The sequence below is a fragment of the Echinops telfairi genome, unplaced genomic scaffold, assembly GCF_000313985.2.
Source record: "Echinops telfairi isolate 266 unplaced genomic scaffold, ASM31398v2 ScPeMD7_7469;HRSCAF=8507_1, whole genome shotgun sequence".
Classification (NCBI taxonomy): domain Eukaryota; kingdom Metazoa; phylum Chordata; class Mammalia; order Afrosoricida; family Tenrecidae; genus Echinops; species Echinops telfairi.
Genome location: NW_022111373.1, coordinates 76364708 through 76384345, shown reverse-complemented (window position 1 = coordinate 76384345; position 19638 = coordinate 76364708). Strand labels below are relative to the sequence as shown.

At 38.1% G+C, this 19638-nt stretch overlaps 1 protein-coding gene across 1 annotated transcript in view; it reads right to left on the bottom strand.

Annotated features, from left to right (window-relative positions):
• Positions 1 to 822: 822 nt before the first annotated feature.
• The window catches only part of CERT1 (ceramide transporter 1), a 136758-nt gene continuing 117942 nt past the window's right edge, over positions 823 to 19638 (bottom strand). Inside the window, exons 11-17 of the mRNA XM_045285219.1 lie at positions 13827 to 13922; positions 12530 to 12662; positions 11187 to 11257; positions 8468 to 8596; positions 7814 to 7943; positions 5488 to 5624; positions 823 to 3187 (exon numbers count right to left, since the gene is read on the bottom strand). Coding sequence (XP_045141154.1) covers positions 5497 to 5624; positions 7814 to 7943; positions 8468 to 8596; positions 11187 to 11257; positions 12530 to 12662; positions 13827 to 13922 — 687 coding nt within the window. The 3' untranslated portion in view covers positions 823 to 3187; positions 5488 to 5496. The remainder of the gene's footprint in view (positions 3188 to 5487; positions 5625 to 7813; positions 7944 to 8467; positions 8597 to 11186; positions 11258 to 12529; positions 12663 to 13826; positions 13923 to 19638) is intronic.

Sequence of the window (19638 nt, the reverse complement as noted above, 5' to 3'; positions counted from 1 at the left end):
GCCCTAGTGGGTCGCTATGAGGCAGAATTGACTTGATGGCAGTGAGTTTGGCTGGGCCATCAGTTCATAACCTACAGTTTGGGGAACACTCACATCCAAGTGCTTTCACCTCTCATTCACATACAGGATGATATGGGGCGGGCGGCACTCTGGTATTAATGAGAAACACAGTCAAGCAAGCACTTTTGTCCATAATACTTTTAATACTTTTTCCACTTTTAAATACTGGTTTTAATCTTGTGATTGCAACATGGAAGATTTACCTTTATTATTTTTTAAAAACATCATCAGGATCATAAAGCTATTCGAGAATAGTTACATACTTCCAAGGTACTTTAGAATGATTATGGTTCCGAGTTGGTAGATGAACCAGGACAACAATCCAAATACATCGTCTGTACAACTGACTAAATACTGGTGAAGTGTTCAACAGGACAATTAACTGAAAAGTGCAATCTAACCAGTGTCACAGGCGAACCAGCTCACCCAACATGTTCTCAACAGCAGCTGCTGCTGCCGTCCTGCAGGTGGACAACGCAGGTGAGGAGCAGCAAACACTGCAGCAGCAAACACTGCAGCAGCGGCTTCCCTCCACAGCCTTGGTCTGCATTCTTGGTCTCCCTCAGACTTTCCCCTTGGGTCTGGCCGCCCCAGTGGTAGTCACAAACAAAGTATTCTGAAGGCCACTTTCCACCTCAAGGTCAGGAGTCCTGCATTCCCAGGGAAACACTGGATGGGAGGGGGCACTTAGGGGCAAAACCCTCTCACCAACCGTTTTTCAACTTCCATCACAGCACAAACGTGTAACTGAGTACAATAGAGTAAATGGCTATTTTTATTTATTTTTGGCTTGGGGGAGTGACAGGAAGTTATCTATAGAGGAGGAAACACCACAGATGTTGCCTATGAGGGGTTAGCTGTACAAACTTACTTCCAGAAGTTCCGTGTACTGTCTGAGAGTCCAGTACCTCTCCAGTGGTGACCTCCTCTGACCTTCCTACTGTCCCCAGCTACATCTGACTGGGCGGGATTCACTCTGGCCAAATACCATTCCAGTTCTCTACAGGGAATATTTTTTTCTTTTCTTCTTTTTTTAATACAAATATTTTTAGTGTAATTTTATTTACAGAATGAATTGCAAAAGTACATCATCACATTTAGTGCAAATGCAATTAATGATAGTTAAGATTTTGATACTGCTTTGTAAACTTTCCATACCTTTGTAAAATAAAGCTATCCAATTTAATTATGAAAAATTACTTGTCTGTGTTCATGATAGTTATCAGAAATGGCAAAAAAGAAACAATTATAGTGGGCAGAGTTTTGTGGTTGGTTTTTTTTGAGGATTTCCATCAGCGGCTCTGGTGAATAAATCTTCCCCTCCCCAGCCCTCCCACATGCCCATCCCAACCCCACAGCTGATTGCAAAATAAAATACACATTTGAGGTATAAACTTTTTATCATCACAATATAAAATGTTACCTGGTGATGTAGTAAACTGATAGGATAATTTGTCTTATTTGCCTTACTAGCATTACCACCATATAGGCACTTTTCCACAGTCAAATTATGAACAGCATTTTTCTGTAATAAGGCATATTCCATGCACATCATTTAGAGAAAGGTAAATTAAAAAATAGAAAAGATTTACGGAGCATGAACGCTGCGTGCATGTAATGTAAGCATGTTTTATATGCATTTTTTGCTCTGTACAGAATAATAAATACCACTATATCTGATGCAAGTAATTCAATTCCAGGATTGTGCATATTAAGTGATCAGACTAATCCCATCATTAAGTTATCACTTTGCATTTAGCACTAAGACTGTGTTACCTTGTATGAATATATATACAGGACATGTTCCACAGAACATGGCTTTCTGATAGCTGTGTTTCCACAGAGATGAGTAAGCCAACCAGCACGCATCGACACATGCCTCAGATTCCTAGAAACACAGCTGTGTACAAGCACGATCTGGATCTTGAAGTGGGCAGTCAACTGACTTCACGGAGGACCTTTTTTTTTTTTTGGCCTCAACTCCATATTTCAAGGGACATAAACACCGAAAACTACGAAAGGTATTTTACATTTAAGCTCTTAGGGTAACTAAGGGAAACAATTCAATTTCATTCAATGGAACCCTTTACTGTTCTGCTGAAATGTCTGAGGCAAACAGGAGCAAGGCTTGCATGTTTCCCTGCACAGCTGGTGATACATCTGTAGCCGGACCCACACTGGCAGAAGTAATTCACATACCTGTTTCACTGAAAACTAGAGAGAATCGAATCCAATTTCAACCTCTGAAAGTCTGATTTGCTTAAATACCATATATTCGTTTATAAATATTGGGAAATCACTGGCTCATTTTATCCCAACCATTTTACTGGGAAATCACTCCCAGCCCCACACGATTTGCACAGATGTTTCTGTTTGGAGGCAAGCAGAACCAGTTCAGCAATTACCAAACTGAGTTTGTAACGAGCTGAACATTTTCTGTAGCACACAGTACATAACTAAAAACTACAATGGAACTAGAAAGGATCTGGGGGAAATAAAGCTCTTCCCTCTTCCTCCATCAGAAGCAAGCTTTTTCATGGGAGGGAGACAGAAAAAAGGCAAACACCACAGCCCTCAGTTAATACGAGACATTTGACATGACAACAGGACTCCTTATAGAAATCAGCAGCAACGAATTCTATGATTATACAAAGCAAAAAAGTCAAAAATTTCTGGACACAGATTTGCCTGGTGGCCTGAAAACAGATCCCCATCTGAATATTTGGTGCACAGAATGCATGTACACAAAACCTGACACAACTGAGGCTCTCTGGCCAGGCCAAAGTAAATGAAAAATTCTGAAAAAGTTTCCAAAAATTAAAGCATCAACTCCTAGATGTGATTCAAAGTTGATTTGTTTTTCCTCTTCTAGGAGCAAGCAAATGAGAATATAGCCATCTACATGTAATTTTACATGTATTTATAGTTATATGCTGAGCGAGGAGTAATCTAGCAGGAGACAGCTAGTGTTAGATGTTCAGCTTTGCTATTGCAGTATTTCATTTTTGTACACAAGGTCAAGGTCATGGGCCCCAGCAAGGCTATAGATCCTACGTTCCAGCTCAGAGCACTCAATTGTGTGTTTGTCTTCTCCAACATGGAATGTCACACAGCCTTGCTTCAGTCACTGCAGGAAAAAAAATGACAAGTATAAACCTCAGTAACATGTCATTACAAACTGTTATACGATGACCAGAAGGGATTTCTCCCATCCTCCTCATTGTGGAATGCACAGAACCTCTATTTGCACTTGTCCTTTAAGGGACCTTGGTCCATCTGAATGTCAAGTGATTCAACTCACACATTTGAGATCTTTCCCAGCACAGAAGATGAGAAAGAAGGGGAGGGGGAAGGAACCCTTTGAAAGTTAGAAAAGTGTCAAAGAGGGCAATGTCTAGGTACGCAAAGGAGACACACAGAGGACTCTGGGTTTATACCCCACTAACTGGCATCGGTGTCTCTGCCCTAGATACAAATTATGCATATAATATGAATTATCAAGAATTTTTAAATTTATGTAAGCTAAGGTAGAGAGGCCTGTGCCTTGTCTTAGGAAACAAACCTGCTCAGACCTTCAAGTACGTTTTGAGTAAGGTTCACTAACATATCTGGACCTTGTTAACTTTTCAACAAAATTTGAAGATGATACTGATATTGAAAGTTACTATTTCTCCACTACCAAAATTAAGCTGTTAGCTTTAAGAGTTTAAAGACCAGGATCATACATACAACTACAACAGTTACTGTGAGACAAATCTCACTCAATTATACACCAATTTTCGTCAGCTACGAAGATCTGATTGCAGCTCTCTGTCATGAAAGAGTCCACTGAAACTCAAAGGCTCGCTGTGTTTTACCGAGAGGTCTTCCCAGTTAGGGCTTTCCTTACACACACGCACAAGTACAGACAATTCTCCTCTTAGATGAATTTTCTGGAAAAAGATTTCAAACCCCATCTCTCGTAGGTCCACAAAAGAAACACACATGCACATGATGGATAGATAGATGGATAGAAAGACAGCAATTTGCTTTCGATTCCAGTTTAGAGGCTAGCTCTTGTTATGTGTAAGTATTATCTTTTAAATATTTAAGTAATGCACTCCACAGGGTTCTCCAGGATGTAATCTTTCTGGAAGCAGAAGGCTAGGAATTGAATCATCAACCTTTCAGTTAGCAGCCGTGCTCACACCGTTTGCTCATTCAGGTCAAAGAAATTATGCATGTGCACAATGGTTCAATAAGTTACTCAACACCCTGTAATACTGTGCAGCCATTAAAAAATGTGAGAAAGCTCTATACTACTATGGAAAGATGAGATGCAGAACAACAACAACAAGGGGGATGTGAGAGGAGGAGGATACTTGCATGTGCTGGTGGTCCAGGCACTGAAACATACAATCTCTGGAAACATAGACAAGTCACCAGGAACAGTAGCTTTTCTTTTTCCAAAGTGGAAAAATAGGGTGAGAATAAGGGACGGGATACATTTTACTCTAAATTTGTTTCATACTTTTGAAGCATGCCAATATATCACTTATCAAAAATTAAGTATAAGATTCCAGGACTTTGCACAAAGATGTTCAGTGCAGCACTGTGTACCAATGCAGAACCAACCCAGATATTACCGTGGAATTGGTTAAACAGATCTGCAACATTTATGGAGCACATATTAAAAGAACAAGACAGTTTTATATGTCTCAAATTGTTATGTAGGAAGATATCCAAGACACATCATTAAGTCAATAAATTAAGCTATGGAGTAGTTACATAGGATGAACACATTTACTTTTAATGCCATGTTCATTTGATAAAGTATGTCAGCGCATATGTAGAAAAGTCTAGAGAAAATCTACCACCACAAACTTATAGGAGTCCTGGGAAAGCAGGGATTATGGGGCATTTGCATTTCTGAAATTCTGTGGATTTTTAATGACATTTCTTAGAGCAGGTATTACTTTTCGTAAGCAGAGAAAATAAACAATGAAAAGGAGTTTGTAATAAGCTACAATTTATATCTGGGAACATTACAGATATAGCATGGCAGTTACTTTAAACAACTATATTTTAATACCTGTAGAGTCATACTGGTCAAAGTTTAAAATATATTTTCTATGAGGGCGGGCGGGTAGGGGAGGGACGAGGAAGAAATGGGGAGCTGATATCAGGGGCTCAAGTGGGAAGAAAATGCTTTGAAAATGATGATGGTGGCATGTGTGCAAAGGTGCTTGACACACTGGAGGAATGGATTGTGATAAGAGATGTAAGAGCCCCCCCCATAAAAGTATTTAATAATAATAAAAAAGTATGTTTAGAAAATGATGGCAACATAGATACAAATATAGTTGATACAATTGATGTATGGAATGTTAATGAGTTGTAAAAGCCCCCCCCAAAATGATTTAAAAAATATACACATTTTTCTAATACCTGTTAATCCTAGAATAATATAGGTTTTCCTGCAGTTTTTTCTTGGACATAAGAAGTAAAGCGCTTTAGAAACTTGGGATATTCTCGCTTTGCCACGGCCCTTAACACTGAGGCTGGTGCCCATCCTCCAGGGTTCACTGTGAGACAAAGGGAAATTAAAACCCGTTAAGATGTCATTCTCCAAATGCAAGTATAGCAATTTATTCCTTTGCTGTTCAAAAACCCCTTAGTTGTTACAATGAGAATTTCCTTAAATCTCCACCATTGATTTCCTAGCATTAAAAACTTAGCAGCAAACAAGAAAGCACTTGCTACATTCCCTACATGGTCTTGGTCCCCTAAAATCTATGCCTGTGGTAACGTAGACACACTTTAGGTTATTTAGAAGACAATTTTTCATCAGGGTCTAATATAATGAAATAGCCTCTGTAACTTATTCAGGTGTAATGATGTCTTTAAGCATATTAGCAGTGCAACACTGCATTGAGAGGGGAGGATGGATGGTTAGAGTGTGTATGCAGGTAGGGCATGATGGAATGCGCTGCCCAGTAGCAACTAAGGAGGACCAGGGAACAATGACTCAGAAAACTAGGAAGCTTGATCATAAGAAAAAGAACTGTTAATTTCCTTCCCCACTGTTGCGTATAATTACAAAAACATGGTATGACACAAGAATCTAATAGAATGGCTCATCAAATGAGTGTGGACGTGTTTAGTGACCTAAAAATGCTGTGCTGTAGAATTCATTCTGTGTCCTCCATGACATAGAACTGCCCTGCAGGATTTCTGAGGCTTTCTCCTGCAGAGCAGCCGACAAAGCAGGGTTCTGAATCTGTTCTGCTTGGTTCAATCATGGCCAACATACGGGAATGGATGCAAATGTTTAAAATGCAGATAAACCAAATGCTGCCTGGAATGGGAAAACTTATGGATCATAGCCACGTTAGGAACTTAACCTTCCTCTTCTACCAGCGGTTCTCAACCTGTGCGTCGTGACGCTTTTGGGGGTCGAATGACCCTTTCACAGGTGTCACCCGATTCCTAACAGGAGCAAAATTACAGTTATGAAGTACAACAAAAATAATTTTATGGTTGGAGGGTCACCACAACATGAGGAACTGTAATAAAGGGTCGCGACATTAGGAAGGTTGAGAACCACTATCTTACAGGATCAGGGCAATGTGTTTGCTGCATAGCACCCAAATCTCTTGCTCTGATGAGAAGAGAACGGAGGTGCATTGCTCAAAGATGGCAGTTGATTACGGTGCCTGGCTCCAAGATTATGCTCTTGAAAAGTGTGCCATTCTCCACAGTTCTGATAATACTCAGTCATATTACCTGCTCAGCTCACTGAGCCTCTTCTGAAGCTCCCATTCCAGGGCTCGGGGCCATCCTTTTTGTCTCCATCAGCTAACTTTAACAAACCCAGGTCTGTCCCAGGACTGACTTTTGTCCCTGACTCAATCAGTTCAAACTGCTCAATCCCTGCCTTTCTTCTTGGTGCCACCAAACTTCCTCTTAAGTGGCCGAGCGAGCCAATTTGCTTAGACCACCCTAGTGTCATGAGTTCTTATACAGTAGTTCTGAGATAAAATCCAGGCCTCTTGGGGTTCAGTACAGCACCGATGAAACATACAATCTTCCTCTAGTTCTTTAGTGCTTCCCCCACGCTCCCTACCTCCACTATTATGACCCCAAGTCTACCTTACAAATTCAGCTAGACCGGAGGATGTATACTGGTATACACAAGAACTGGAACACAGGGAATCCAGGACAGACGAACTCCTCAGGACCAATAATGAGAGTGGTGATACCAGGAGGATAAGGGGAAGGTGGGGTTGAAAGGGGGAACCGATCACAAGGATCTACATATAGCCCCCTCTCTGGGGGACGGACAACAGAAAAGTGGGTGAAGGGAGATATTGAACAGTGTAAGACATGAAAAAAAATTTTATAAATTATCAAGGGTTCGTGAGGGAGCGGGGATGGGGAGGGAGGGGAAAATAAGGAACTGATACCAAGGGCTCAAGTAGAAATCAAATGTTTTGAGAATGATGATGGCAAGAAATGTACAAATGTGTTTGACACAATGGATTTATGTATGGATTGTGATGAGTTGTATGAGCCCCCAATAAAATTTTTAAAAAAATTAAGGTCTTTTGCAAAAGTTTGCAAGATAATTCTGATATACATCTGTCCAAATTAAAAACTACTAATCTAGAAGAAGTAAACTGGCATTTATAAAAGACATTATCCCAACTGTCAGTTATGAAGATCGAGAACACCTACATTACCAAGTAGTAAACACAGATGGGAAAACACATACCATTAGCAACATATGTAATCTTGCACAGAATGTTGTCTCTGCTTATCTCCTGGTTTCCCTCTGGGGGGCTTACCAAAGTTTGACATATCATAGCAATATTTATCTTGGCACGGACACATCGATTGTTTAGCTGCCAAAATATAAAAAAGAAAAATTAAAAACAACAACAAAGCATAATATAAATACAAAAAATCGAATCAAATATGAAAAACAAAGCAGCTAGTTGTTTGGTAGTATTTGTTGGTCTAATATTATATTAGTTTAACTCCTACAAACATCGCCAAGAAAATGTGATATAAGACACTTGGAATGATTTCCCGTCCACTTGAATAGTGAGTAGTTCTAAACCACAATAGAAATCACACCAGTCTTGTCAATAGTTAATAATGGTGTAAGAAATTACCACCACGCATAGGTATCAGCCTGTATATACTACCCATTCAGGTTTGCCACCTAACCGTAGGGGGAAAGGAAATAGTCCTCTGGCTCTCACAGACCACATGTGGACTACACCATCTCAAGCTAAACATCTCAAACAAAATAAAATCTAAGCATTATCGAATCCAGTCCATGTTTATCAACTGCCTTTGCCTTCGTTGTTAATCTGGCAGTGTATTATGGAATTAAACTCATTTACTTATACATTATACTTACAGGAGCACTGTCATGATCCACAGAAAAATTACAAACTATCCAAGTTTCAGGGTCATTTTCAGTCAAGGCTGGTATCTTACGAATGGCAGAAAGATATAAAACATCTCGCTGAGAAGCAGGCCACACTCTCTGTGGAAGAAGTAAAACCTTGTGAAAAAAGGAACTGCTTTTTATTGAGCTAGAACAAGGAATCAATGTAAGACTCATGAAAATCTTAGTTGAAAGTGAAGCTGTCAAATTCAATGATAAACCAACACCAACCTGAGACTATCCCCCAAGATCCCTTGGAACTGGTAGGCTCGTCTGCGCAGAACTATAGTCAGGGGGAATGTCTGCTCTACGCACAGTCCACAAAACAACCTGTGTTTGATATGTCCAGAAACCCACAAGCAAACATTTTAGGGGAAAGACTTGTCTTTTTGTATCATAATCACATTTGAAAGAACTCTGTGGGAATTGGAAGATCTTAAGCTTCACATGGAAAAACATGCCACGGAATGGCATGGAGACCAGGCCTCTGGTAACTCGGATGAGCTACTTTTATGAGAGAAAAGCCACGGTGGTTTTCTGGTCTAGGTAACTGAATTCCCTTCTTAATACGCACAGGGTTTTGCTGATTGTTGCTGACAACTCCGTGCCATTACAACATAAATGGGTTGCAAAGTGGAATGATTGTTTTAATTGGCACATAATTTATATATCATACACCAGTTCAATCATATCATGAATAACCGTACAATCATTACCACAATCAATTTTAGAAGATCCCCGTCCCCTCCCCTGCCTCCCTGGTTAAATCACCTTTAAAATGAGTTGTGCAATCACAATCAGTTCTAGTGCTTCCTCCCCTTTCTGGGTGATCTTCTTTTTTTTTAACATTTTATTGAGAGTTCTTACAGATATTATTATATTCCATAGTTCCATTAGGTCAGGCGTAGTTGTACAATTGTTGCCATCATAATGACAATCCATTTTCATTTTTCTTGAACTCCTTGATATCAGCTCCCCTTTATCCCCTCTCAGAGTGATCTTTTTAAGATACAAAATTTTATGGCGTCAATGGAGGGGGTTTTGGACCAACGGATGTGAGGCCAATAAATAAATGAGGATTTACCAAATTAGAAATAATAAGTAGGAATCCACAAGGATGATGACTGGGCAGGAAGTGAAAGAATGAAGATGACTTTAAAAACCAACAAAGCACAAAGGCTTTTTAAGATTCAGCTACAAAAGAAGTCAACTTTAATGAGAAATAAGTTAAAAGGTATTATTTGACCTTGTTGGAGCAAAAAAAATCATGTCAGGACAACTGCTAAAAGAAATGTCAAATATTTATAATTGAGACCAAAATCTTGTTACACATAAGATTCACTACTTTTTTTTAAAGATTCACTACTTTAATAACTCTTAGTTTTATTTTTCAAAAAGCAATCCTAAGGGAATCTAACGCCACCTTCCCACTCTCACACCAACTACATACTGGGGGTCTCTTCAGCAGAATGTTTTCCGGGACCCATCATCTTCAGATAACAAGGCTTTCCTGTGCTTAAATGTGTGGTCATTTATCTTCATTCCAAATTTCAGGGCAATTAAGTGGTATATTAACATTTTCTAAACTGTAGATCTCGCAGTTATATTCAGCAGATTCAGTATACTCAGCAGATCTTGCTGAAATACAGTCCTCCCTGTTCACACAGCTTGAAGAGCTGCTGGCAGGTAACACAAAGCCCAATTCAGTCATTAGATGTATGATACTGCACGTTACAGGAACACACAAACTTCTTATCTTTTCATATATTCAGATCAATTAAAAATCATTTAAAAGAGAAAAATGAACTGAAACGGAATCTTTATATTTCTTATATTTTAAATTATAGACATCTTACATATCCATCTTATGTAGTATTAAACTTTTGCTGCAGCTTCCCCAAATTTTAATTCCTTTTCAATGTTCTATATACAATTTGTTTTTGGCAATTTCCAGGAGGGAAATAAAACAGAACAAGGTGAAGACCACCAAAGGGGGGTGTTGGGGAGATCCCTGTTGTTAAGTTGGTTCCGATGTGCAAGTGACCCTGGAGGGCAGAGTGGAACTGCCCCAAACGATTTTCTAGGCTCAAACCTTCACAAAAGCAAACTGCCACATCTTTCTCTCGTGTTACAGCTGGTGGCAACAAACTCACCCGAGCCAGGCTTTAACCACTAGACTAGCAGGCTCTATGCACTGTGAAGAATGTAGGAAAGCACGAGGTACAATAAAGCAAACAGGAACTAGTTTAAATTACAGTGACTGTCGGCTCTGGTGACCAACCCTTCACATTTCTCTTGCTTTCTGGATTAGCAACATTTTCCTTCTCATTACTGCCGCAGGAAGCCCGGCTTCACTTTTATACTCAACTCAGGAGCTATCCTTTGGTCTCTGATAGAGCTGCTAGCCAACCACTTAAACTCATTTTAGTATTCCAAAAGCTTTTGTGTTTGTTGCTGAAGACTTACAGTGTGCATACAGTTTCTGGGTTATATTTTTCATTCAGATTCTTCCTGCACACATTTTTGCCTAAATTGGTTGAATATATCTTTTGAATATATGGCATTCATGAAGTACTCATTAACTCTGGATCTTTTGTGGCAAGTAATTTTTAGTCAAATTCTAGTTTAGAGGATTTATGAATATGAGTTTGAATTATATTGGAATTCTTTAGGGTGAAGAGATTTTTACCTTGTGTGTTTGATAAACGATGATTGCATTATCAGCTAATGTTTCCACCACATGAAAGTTCTCTATTGTTGCTGAAACAAAGAGAATAAAATTAGAATCCAAAAAGATACACAACTTTTTTCTAGAATGTGATTACATTATTTCAAAAGGCAATTACAAAGGGCATGAAGGTAAAACGAGCTGAAGTTTGCCTGACCTAAACCAAGTGGAAGTCATTCAACACTATGAAGGCGATCTACAGACAGTGGCTGCGATGCCTGATCACCAGGAAGTCTCCTTTTCTTTGGGCTGATATCTACCATCCACAGCAAGAAAGCAATTCTGACTACTCTTTTACATGGGCTCAAAGAAGGACCCCTCACTATAATCCCTTATTTATTGAAGTGAAATAAATTATTCTACATAGATTTACCAAAAACCACTGCCATCGAGTCAGTTCTGACTCACAACGACCTGATATATAGGGCTACCAAGGCTGTCTATCTCTGTGGAAGGAAGCAGGCAATCTCATCTTTCTCCTGTAGAGCCTCTGGTGGATTTGAACTGCAGACCCTGTGGTTAGCAGTACAATGCTTGCCTCAGCGCTGCCAGAGCTCCCTTTACCTCGGCTTAAGGGACTGTTTATGCCAATCTGCCAAGACAAGAATCTACGATTGTTGAGATGATTTCTTTATTTTGAAAGTTGGCATCTAACGGGAACATACACATGCCAAGAAGTATTGTCAACTAACCACAGCAGGATTCATCTAGGTGAAAAGTTCCCAAACCAAAAGACTGTTGCTGCAAAGTCGATTCTGACTCCCAGCAGCACAGCAGCAGGACAGAGCAGAACTGCAGAGCGGCCAGGAGTGCAATCTTACGGCCTTTTTGTGAGCAGCTGACTGCATTGACCACTGCACTACCCGTTTAAAATGTAGTAGACAACAGTAGCCAATAAAACAGAAACCTTTACTTTTAGTCCATGTTCCCACTAACTCGCTCTGGATTTCAATTTATTTGTAATGCAAAACGAAATACTGATACCTAGCTTGACATTCAGAATTACCAAGTATCAGGTTAAGTGAGATATACTAGGAAAGCGTTTTTAAACAGAAAACTCTACATTAAGTATTATTAGTACTTTAAGGAGCTCTGGTGGCATAAAAGGTTACACATTTGGCAGCTAATCATGAGGCTAGAGGTTCAAATCCAACAGCTGCTCCCCAGGACAAAGATGACTCAGCCTCAGGATTCTCTGTCCTGAAGGGTCGCTGTGAGTCAGGATGCAGGCCAGACATAGAAAGCCAGGTTGGATTTAAATTAAAATAAAAATTAGAATCACTATATTGATAACAGCAGCTTACTTTCCCAGTCATTGCGAACATCAACATTCCAGAAGTAATTGCAGACCTCATGTCCTGTAACACCTTTAACTGCATGGGTAGCTTTCAAAGGATCCAGAACAATTCCATTTTCCTCTACTTCTCTTCTGTATACCTAAAAGAGAATAAATTTTAAGAACACAAAAGTACATATGAGAGCAGACTTGCATTTGCTTTCAAATTTAGCTGCCTTTTAGAATTTTATTTATAAATATCTATGAAACATTTAACAGAAAATCAAAACCAATTTATTGACACAGATAATGAATGAAACATACATAAAAATATAAACAAAACATATCCCCCAGGAACCCTTTTTATTTATTTATTTAGCCGTATCTTGCACATACAATATATCCAATATATTCATTCACATACAATTCTGTTGTTCAATCCCACTGAGTGGAGTTATATAGTCATCAATATTGTCAGCAACCTATTTCCCCCTTCCCCACTCCTCTCTTCTCGTACCCTGAGGGGACCTTTACTCCTGTTACTGTTTCTGAAGGATTCTCTCTCTTGGCTATCTATCTAAAGATCTTAAATATACAAATGAACTGACAAACCTGACATGGTTAATGAGGTAACACAAATAAAAACTGTAATAATAAGGGGAGGAAATATAAAGAACTAGAGGACAGTTATGTGGTTCATCAGTGCTATACCGCACCCTGGATTTATCATCCCTTCCATGTGACCCTTCTGAGAGGGACTGTCCAATTATCTTACAGGTGGATTTTGCCTCTTGGCACTGATGTGATTGCTTGTTTATGAACTTCTGATAGCTTTTTTCCGTCGACACCTCATGCTCACACATGCTGGTGTGCTTCTTCTATGTGGGCTTTTTTGCTTCCCTGCTAGAGGGCCCCTTGTTTAGCTATAAGCCTTTAAGACTCCAGACACTATATCTTTCAATAGCTAGGCACCATCAGCTTTCTTCACATTTGCTTATGCACCCATTATGTCTTTAGCAATCATGTCAGGAAAGTGAGTATCATACACTGTCATATTATTAGAACAAACCATTCTTGTACTGAAGTAAGATTTAAGTAGAGGCCCAAAGTCCATCTGCTTCCTTGTTACATTTGCATATATAAACATATATAAACAATTATACATATTTATATTTACATATATTTTCTTCTTTCCCTGTTTCTTTTTTTTGTCCTCCTGCCCCACTATTATGTTTACCAAAATTTGGACTTTTGATAGCTGGTGCTTCCTCAAAACATAGGATAACATTTCCAGATTGGTTTCTCAATTATTCAGCGGGATTTACCTTCATTTCTCCTTCTTCTACCACCAACTGCCAATTGGCATCTCCACCTACGTCCTGTAATGAGTAGGTCATGTGGTTCTGTACCATCTCTTCAACCTTGAATAGAAAGACACAGTCAAAAACACCCAGATCCAGTTAGAAGCTATGCCATGCTCTCTTCACCAGAATTGTTTTCACTTTATTTCAGTTCAGAAATGTTGCCCTTAGGAAGCTGAGCAACCAAATGCAGAATGGTTAGGAAGTTTTATAGACTGCTGCAGCATTGAGTCCGCATTCCAGATATCCAGATTAGTGACAGGAGGGAGAATGCAGGGGAGGATGCTTCGTTAAATAACACAAATTGCTCTCTGGATATCAGGAGCAAAATAAGCATTTTCTGAAAACAAACAAACAAAAAAACTAAAAATTTTCTCCTGTCCTCTAACCATAAAATACTTCCTTACAAAGATGATGCTTTAAAGCATACAATTATGGAATCCTAAGGATAAAAGGAGGAGCCCAGGTGGCGTATTGGGTTATGTCTTGGGCTGCTATCACAAGGCCAGCAGTTAGAAGGCAGAAATTAAAGAGCATTCACATTGTACTTCCAATTAAAAATCTATCTTATGTTTCGCGCTGGATTTAATATAATTTATTCACAAAAAACCCAGGTTCAAACATAATGAAAAACACAGCAGTGATTGTGTGTGAGGAGGAAAGGCGCCTTGGAGGTGCAGTGGGTGCGTGTTAGACTGCTATGGTGCCCTGTGGCGCAGCCTGACTGTCCTCTCGGGTGACTAGGGGTTGGAATTGAGTCAATGGCAGCAGGTGGTAGTGGTGGTTGTTTTTGGTAAGCCAGAAACTTTTAAGACTAACCCAAAGAAAATATTTTTCCTATACTAGAGGATGTAATCAATATGCCTTGTGACGTGTATTTCTGCTATGTCAAGCTTTTTGGATCTTAAAATGTATTTTTGGATATTGAAAGTACTTACAGTTTTGGCTATAAAAATTTCAATTAAAGTGTTTATAAGACCCTACTATCTATTTCTGTACTAAATTAAGTGTCAGTAAAATCGAGAAAGTTAGCAAAGTTTTATTAATTTCTTTTTTTAACAAAGTTATAATTTGGAAAAACTTCAAGTGCTGCCTGAAAAAAGTCTGTGCCTCTATATTCTGAAATCTGCTTTGAGAGGGTAATAGTGACTAACACAGGATTCTGAGTTGGAATACATACTGTGATTTCCAAAAGAGAACAAAAAAGAAAATACCTGGGTAGCGTGCACACAGATAAACACTATAAAGAATAGTAATAGCTCAGCTCAATTGTATGTACACATTATAATTGGGAGAAACTCTCCTTGTTTTTAGTTTCCAGATATAAAAGATCTTTAAAAAATTTTATTACTGAAACTGATAAAAAAAGAATCAATACTTGATATTTTATACCCTTTAATATATTAAAGTTGTATTGCTCTTATGTACTTCCTTTGAAAAAGTTCAAGTAAACTAACAAAAATAGATACATTTAGTGCTGTGCTTCCAGGATATCAAAGAAACTAGTAACAGTCTCAATTATTATAGTAACCATTTTTGCAAAGCCTTCATTCATCATGGACCTCTCCTTGAAGAAATAATCCTAAGGTTAAGAGAAAGGCGGTACAGGGAAAATCTCACTATAATGACTTTTTGGATCATAGCAATAAGCTATGCTGTAGCCAATGTTTTATTAAGTAATGTTGTGGGCAGCTATGTCAACACTGACACTTCAGATGTAATCCATGGTCTGCTTATAGTCTTCAGTTATTATTCTGTATATCAGACACATGGAGAACAGGAAGCATTAAGTTTGATGGCAAGAATAAACACAAGCAAAATTTACCATTTTATTAGGCTCAAAATTCAATCTTCTGGTGATGCCTGCTCATTCTCACTACCATTGAATTATGACTCAGGACTTATAAAAGAGAGAACTCTGGGATCAAAGTCATCAAAGCACATGTTATTAAGCACATTGTAATTAAACTCGGTATAATTTCAGAAACCATGCTTTTGACTTTTTAGACCTTACCTTCCACTTTACCAAGCATGATGTTATTTCATATTCTGATTATACAGTTTTATCTCTCAAGATTATTGTATAATATAGCTGAAGCTCTTTGAGAACAATGTTATTATGTTTAGAGACATTTTCCTCTATAGTCTCTTTGAACTGAGTTTGAATTAATCTCCAATCTATCACTGCCCAAGGAAGCTATGCATATTGAAAAAGACATCAATTAAAAGACTCACTAAACTTCATGGAAATCTGGTTGTGCCTAGCTCTTCTTACTAATCTATGTACTGCTGGATCCACTTATGACAACTAGAGAAGGCCAAAACACTCCTCTGGGCTTGTCTATCCTCTGGAGGGCTAAAATTCACTTTAAGATGCCTTAATAGTCAGAAGTAGATGACATATGTGGTAGACATCTAGTCCTAAGATAACAGAACAAGATTCCATGCATCTTGTGGAATGTTATGGATTTTGCTTTTTTATGGTAGCATCCTGATAGTGTTAGCATTACATTATACTTGTGGGTTTTTTTGGGGTATTTTATTTAATATGAAGGTTTGTTTAACTTTCATCTTTTTCTTCCAGTGCATCTTCTATCACATGGGAAGAAAATGCATTCATTAAATTAATTCAATCAACAGTTTAGTGCCAGCAATTGATACATTATTGAAGCTGCCATCTGCTACCAAACTCTAGACCTCAGATCCTCAAACTTATTTGGCTTACTGCCCTCTTTTATGAGAAAAAGGCAAACCCTACCCACCCAATCTTGGCAATTAAAATTAATTTTAATTTTGGTAAGCCAAAAAATGTTTGTACTATAGCCCACAATCTAGGATAAAGTAGAGCTTTATTTTCATTTTCCACTTTTTACTCAGGCCAGCCACAGTACATACTGAAAAAGCTGCATACGGTTGCAGTTTGCTAGCCCGGGTCTAGACTGACTAAGTTAGATTCTGGAGCCTCCCTGTGATTAACTACAGCTCCAAGCATGGAGTCCATTCTGAATCTTAATGCTACCTTAAAATGGGTCCCCTGTGTTCACTCCCCGGGCCTGCCGGCCTAACCTCAGAGATCATGCCTTAATTTAGCATGTGCTTGATATATGTATGGATAGTAATAAGAGTTGTAAGAGCACCTAATAATATAAAAAATTTTTTTTAAAGTATATAGAGAATGATTTATCCTGCTTGAAAAAATTATAAAGAGGTATGCATATGTATACAAATAAAACACATGTGTATATGGAGAAGGTATACAGGAATATGTAAAAGAATAATCCATTATTTTTATTTACTCTACTTTTTAGAGGTTTACAAAAATTACATGTATCATAAATGGAGGAACTAATGACCCCAACCATGCTTTATCGTGAACATCAACTGGAAAAGAGACTTTAGACAGAACCTTTTTGAAGTTACATTCATCATAAGTTAATCTGGCTAAGTACTGTTGTTTTTTAACCGAGGATAAATTTCCCTTTAAGATAACATCTTTGCAAGTAACTGTGTTGTACTAATAATAGTGACTTAAAATATCCATTCCCAAGTCTGAATCCTTCCTACTTTCTGTATACTTGAAGATGACCTCTGACTTGGTGACTACTGTCACTGTTTCAAGAAACTGCCATCCTTTTCTCACACTTGGAGCTACTCTCCAGGGCCTGTCCATCAGGGAAACTCATAGGTTAACTGGTAGAGTCCTTCTTTTAAAATCTGAAGTTATTTTCAGAGCACCTCTTAAATCTTTATTTCCCAATCAGTACTATAAACAAGGAGAAAGCCAGTCATGAGTTAAAGACTTCTATGTAGACTGAAAAACCAAATTATAAAATGTCTACAGGGCTTATATAGGGACCATGATGCAAATGATCAAGAAACATGGTATCATATCTGTATAGATGCCTCGACTCTTAAAAGATGTTGGAGTTCATCCAAATTGATTATGGTATTGTGTTTAAATAATTTAGAAAATTATTAAAAGCGATGACAAACTTTAAGATTTATTTTTAAGATCGTGAAGATAGAATAAAATCAAGATGTATAACTCAAAACCGTGTTAGGGAAAGACAAGGAGATACACAAATACATTAATATAAAAAATATTTATTATATCTTAGTAATACCCTGTTTCCCCAAAAGTAAGACACCCCCCAAAATAAGACCTACTTACAAATTTGCCTCTTGCTGAAATATAAGGCATCCCCTGAAAATAAGACCCCCCCGAAAATAAGGCCCCCCAAGGCTACTGTAACTCTGGACTGCAGCGGCGGGCGCCGCCACGCAGCTCACTGTTGGCTGCAGCACAGCCGGAGCAGACAGGAAGTGTGAGGTCTCTTTTAATGAAACAATAAACAAAAAATGTGTACCATATTCTTCTTCATGGAAAAATAAGATATCCCCTGAAAATAAGACCTAGCGCATCTTTGGGAGCAAAAATTAATGTAAGACACTGTCTTATTTTCGGGGAAACAGGGTAGCTTTTGCTTCTCTAACTTTAATGAATACTTTTAGATCTTTGTATAGGTCTTTTGCTTAGTAAAATCTCTTGTGGATGAAATTACTAAAAAAGTGTTTAAAACTTATTTAATCATTTGTGTAATTTATTATGTTGAATTGAGAGTTTCCCAATTATTATTAACTGTAGTTCTAGATTCAACATTATATCAATCTGCTAGATTCTTTAGAATGAAGCCAAGTCACTGCAATTCCTTCGAAACAATCTTGTTAATTTAGAATTAGTTACCTAAAGGTGCCAAACATAAGATAAATAGATTAAACAATAATTAGTTGTCAGAGCCCAAGCCTGCTGACACCAAATTCTGAAAACTTTAACATTATTTTCTCCATTTTTACCTCCTTTGTCATATAAAATTACAACAATCAAGAAACAGGATCTGATTAAATCTTTAGCATCATTACTTAAAATCTATCAGCAAGAGTAATTTACCAAGATAGACAACATGTCTTACACAAATTACATTAGAAAGTAAGTTCCAATTTGGCAGTCTGCTTAAAAAGAAAGAAAGGCAGGGAGATGGTAGCCCTTGTTCCTCAGAGACACACATTCACTGATAGTTGAAGGCTTGGGCTTTCCTGTAGCTCTATAAAAGGTATGCTCTGATGTCCTAATTCTCCAGCAGCCTCTAGTAGAGACTTAATTCTTTATCTTGTGGCCTTTACTTTGATTTCCAAAAACAAAAACTCACCGACTTTGCACATCTTTACAGGTGCAGACAGACTCATTGGTCTCCCACAGTGCACCTGGTGGGTTTGAACCACCGACCTAGTAGCTAGGTAGTCCAATGCTTAACCAACAGTGCCACCTAGGCTCCTTTATGTCAATTTAGAGCCAGTGTATTCTTTCCCATTTCCTGGAAAATGGTGAGCAGTACTTATGGTTTTTAATTCATCTGTTAATTTGTTACTTTAATGCAACTGCAGCACTTATCAGACTAAACCAAGATCTCCAAATATTCTATCTTTTGTAATGAACTTATTGTGAATATAATTCCATTATGTTTAAAAAATATATAAATAAGCAAAAGAATAAATACTGTAATAAATGTGGCATGAGTGATTTCTGATCAAGAATTGCTAAATCTTTTAAATAAAGCTACAACAATCAGAAAAACACATTTTTAGTCTTTTGTTCTTTATTGAAATTAAAAATTAATATAAATTTCTTGAGCAATATATTCTTTTAAGAATCCCCACTGGCTAGAAACAAAGGCCCCGAAGGGTTGGGATGGAGGACAAACTGAATTAGGAAACCCGG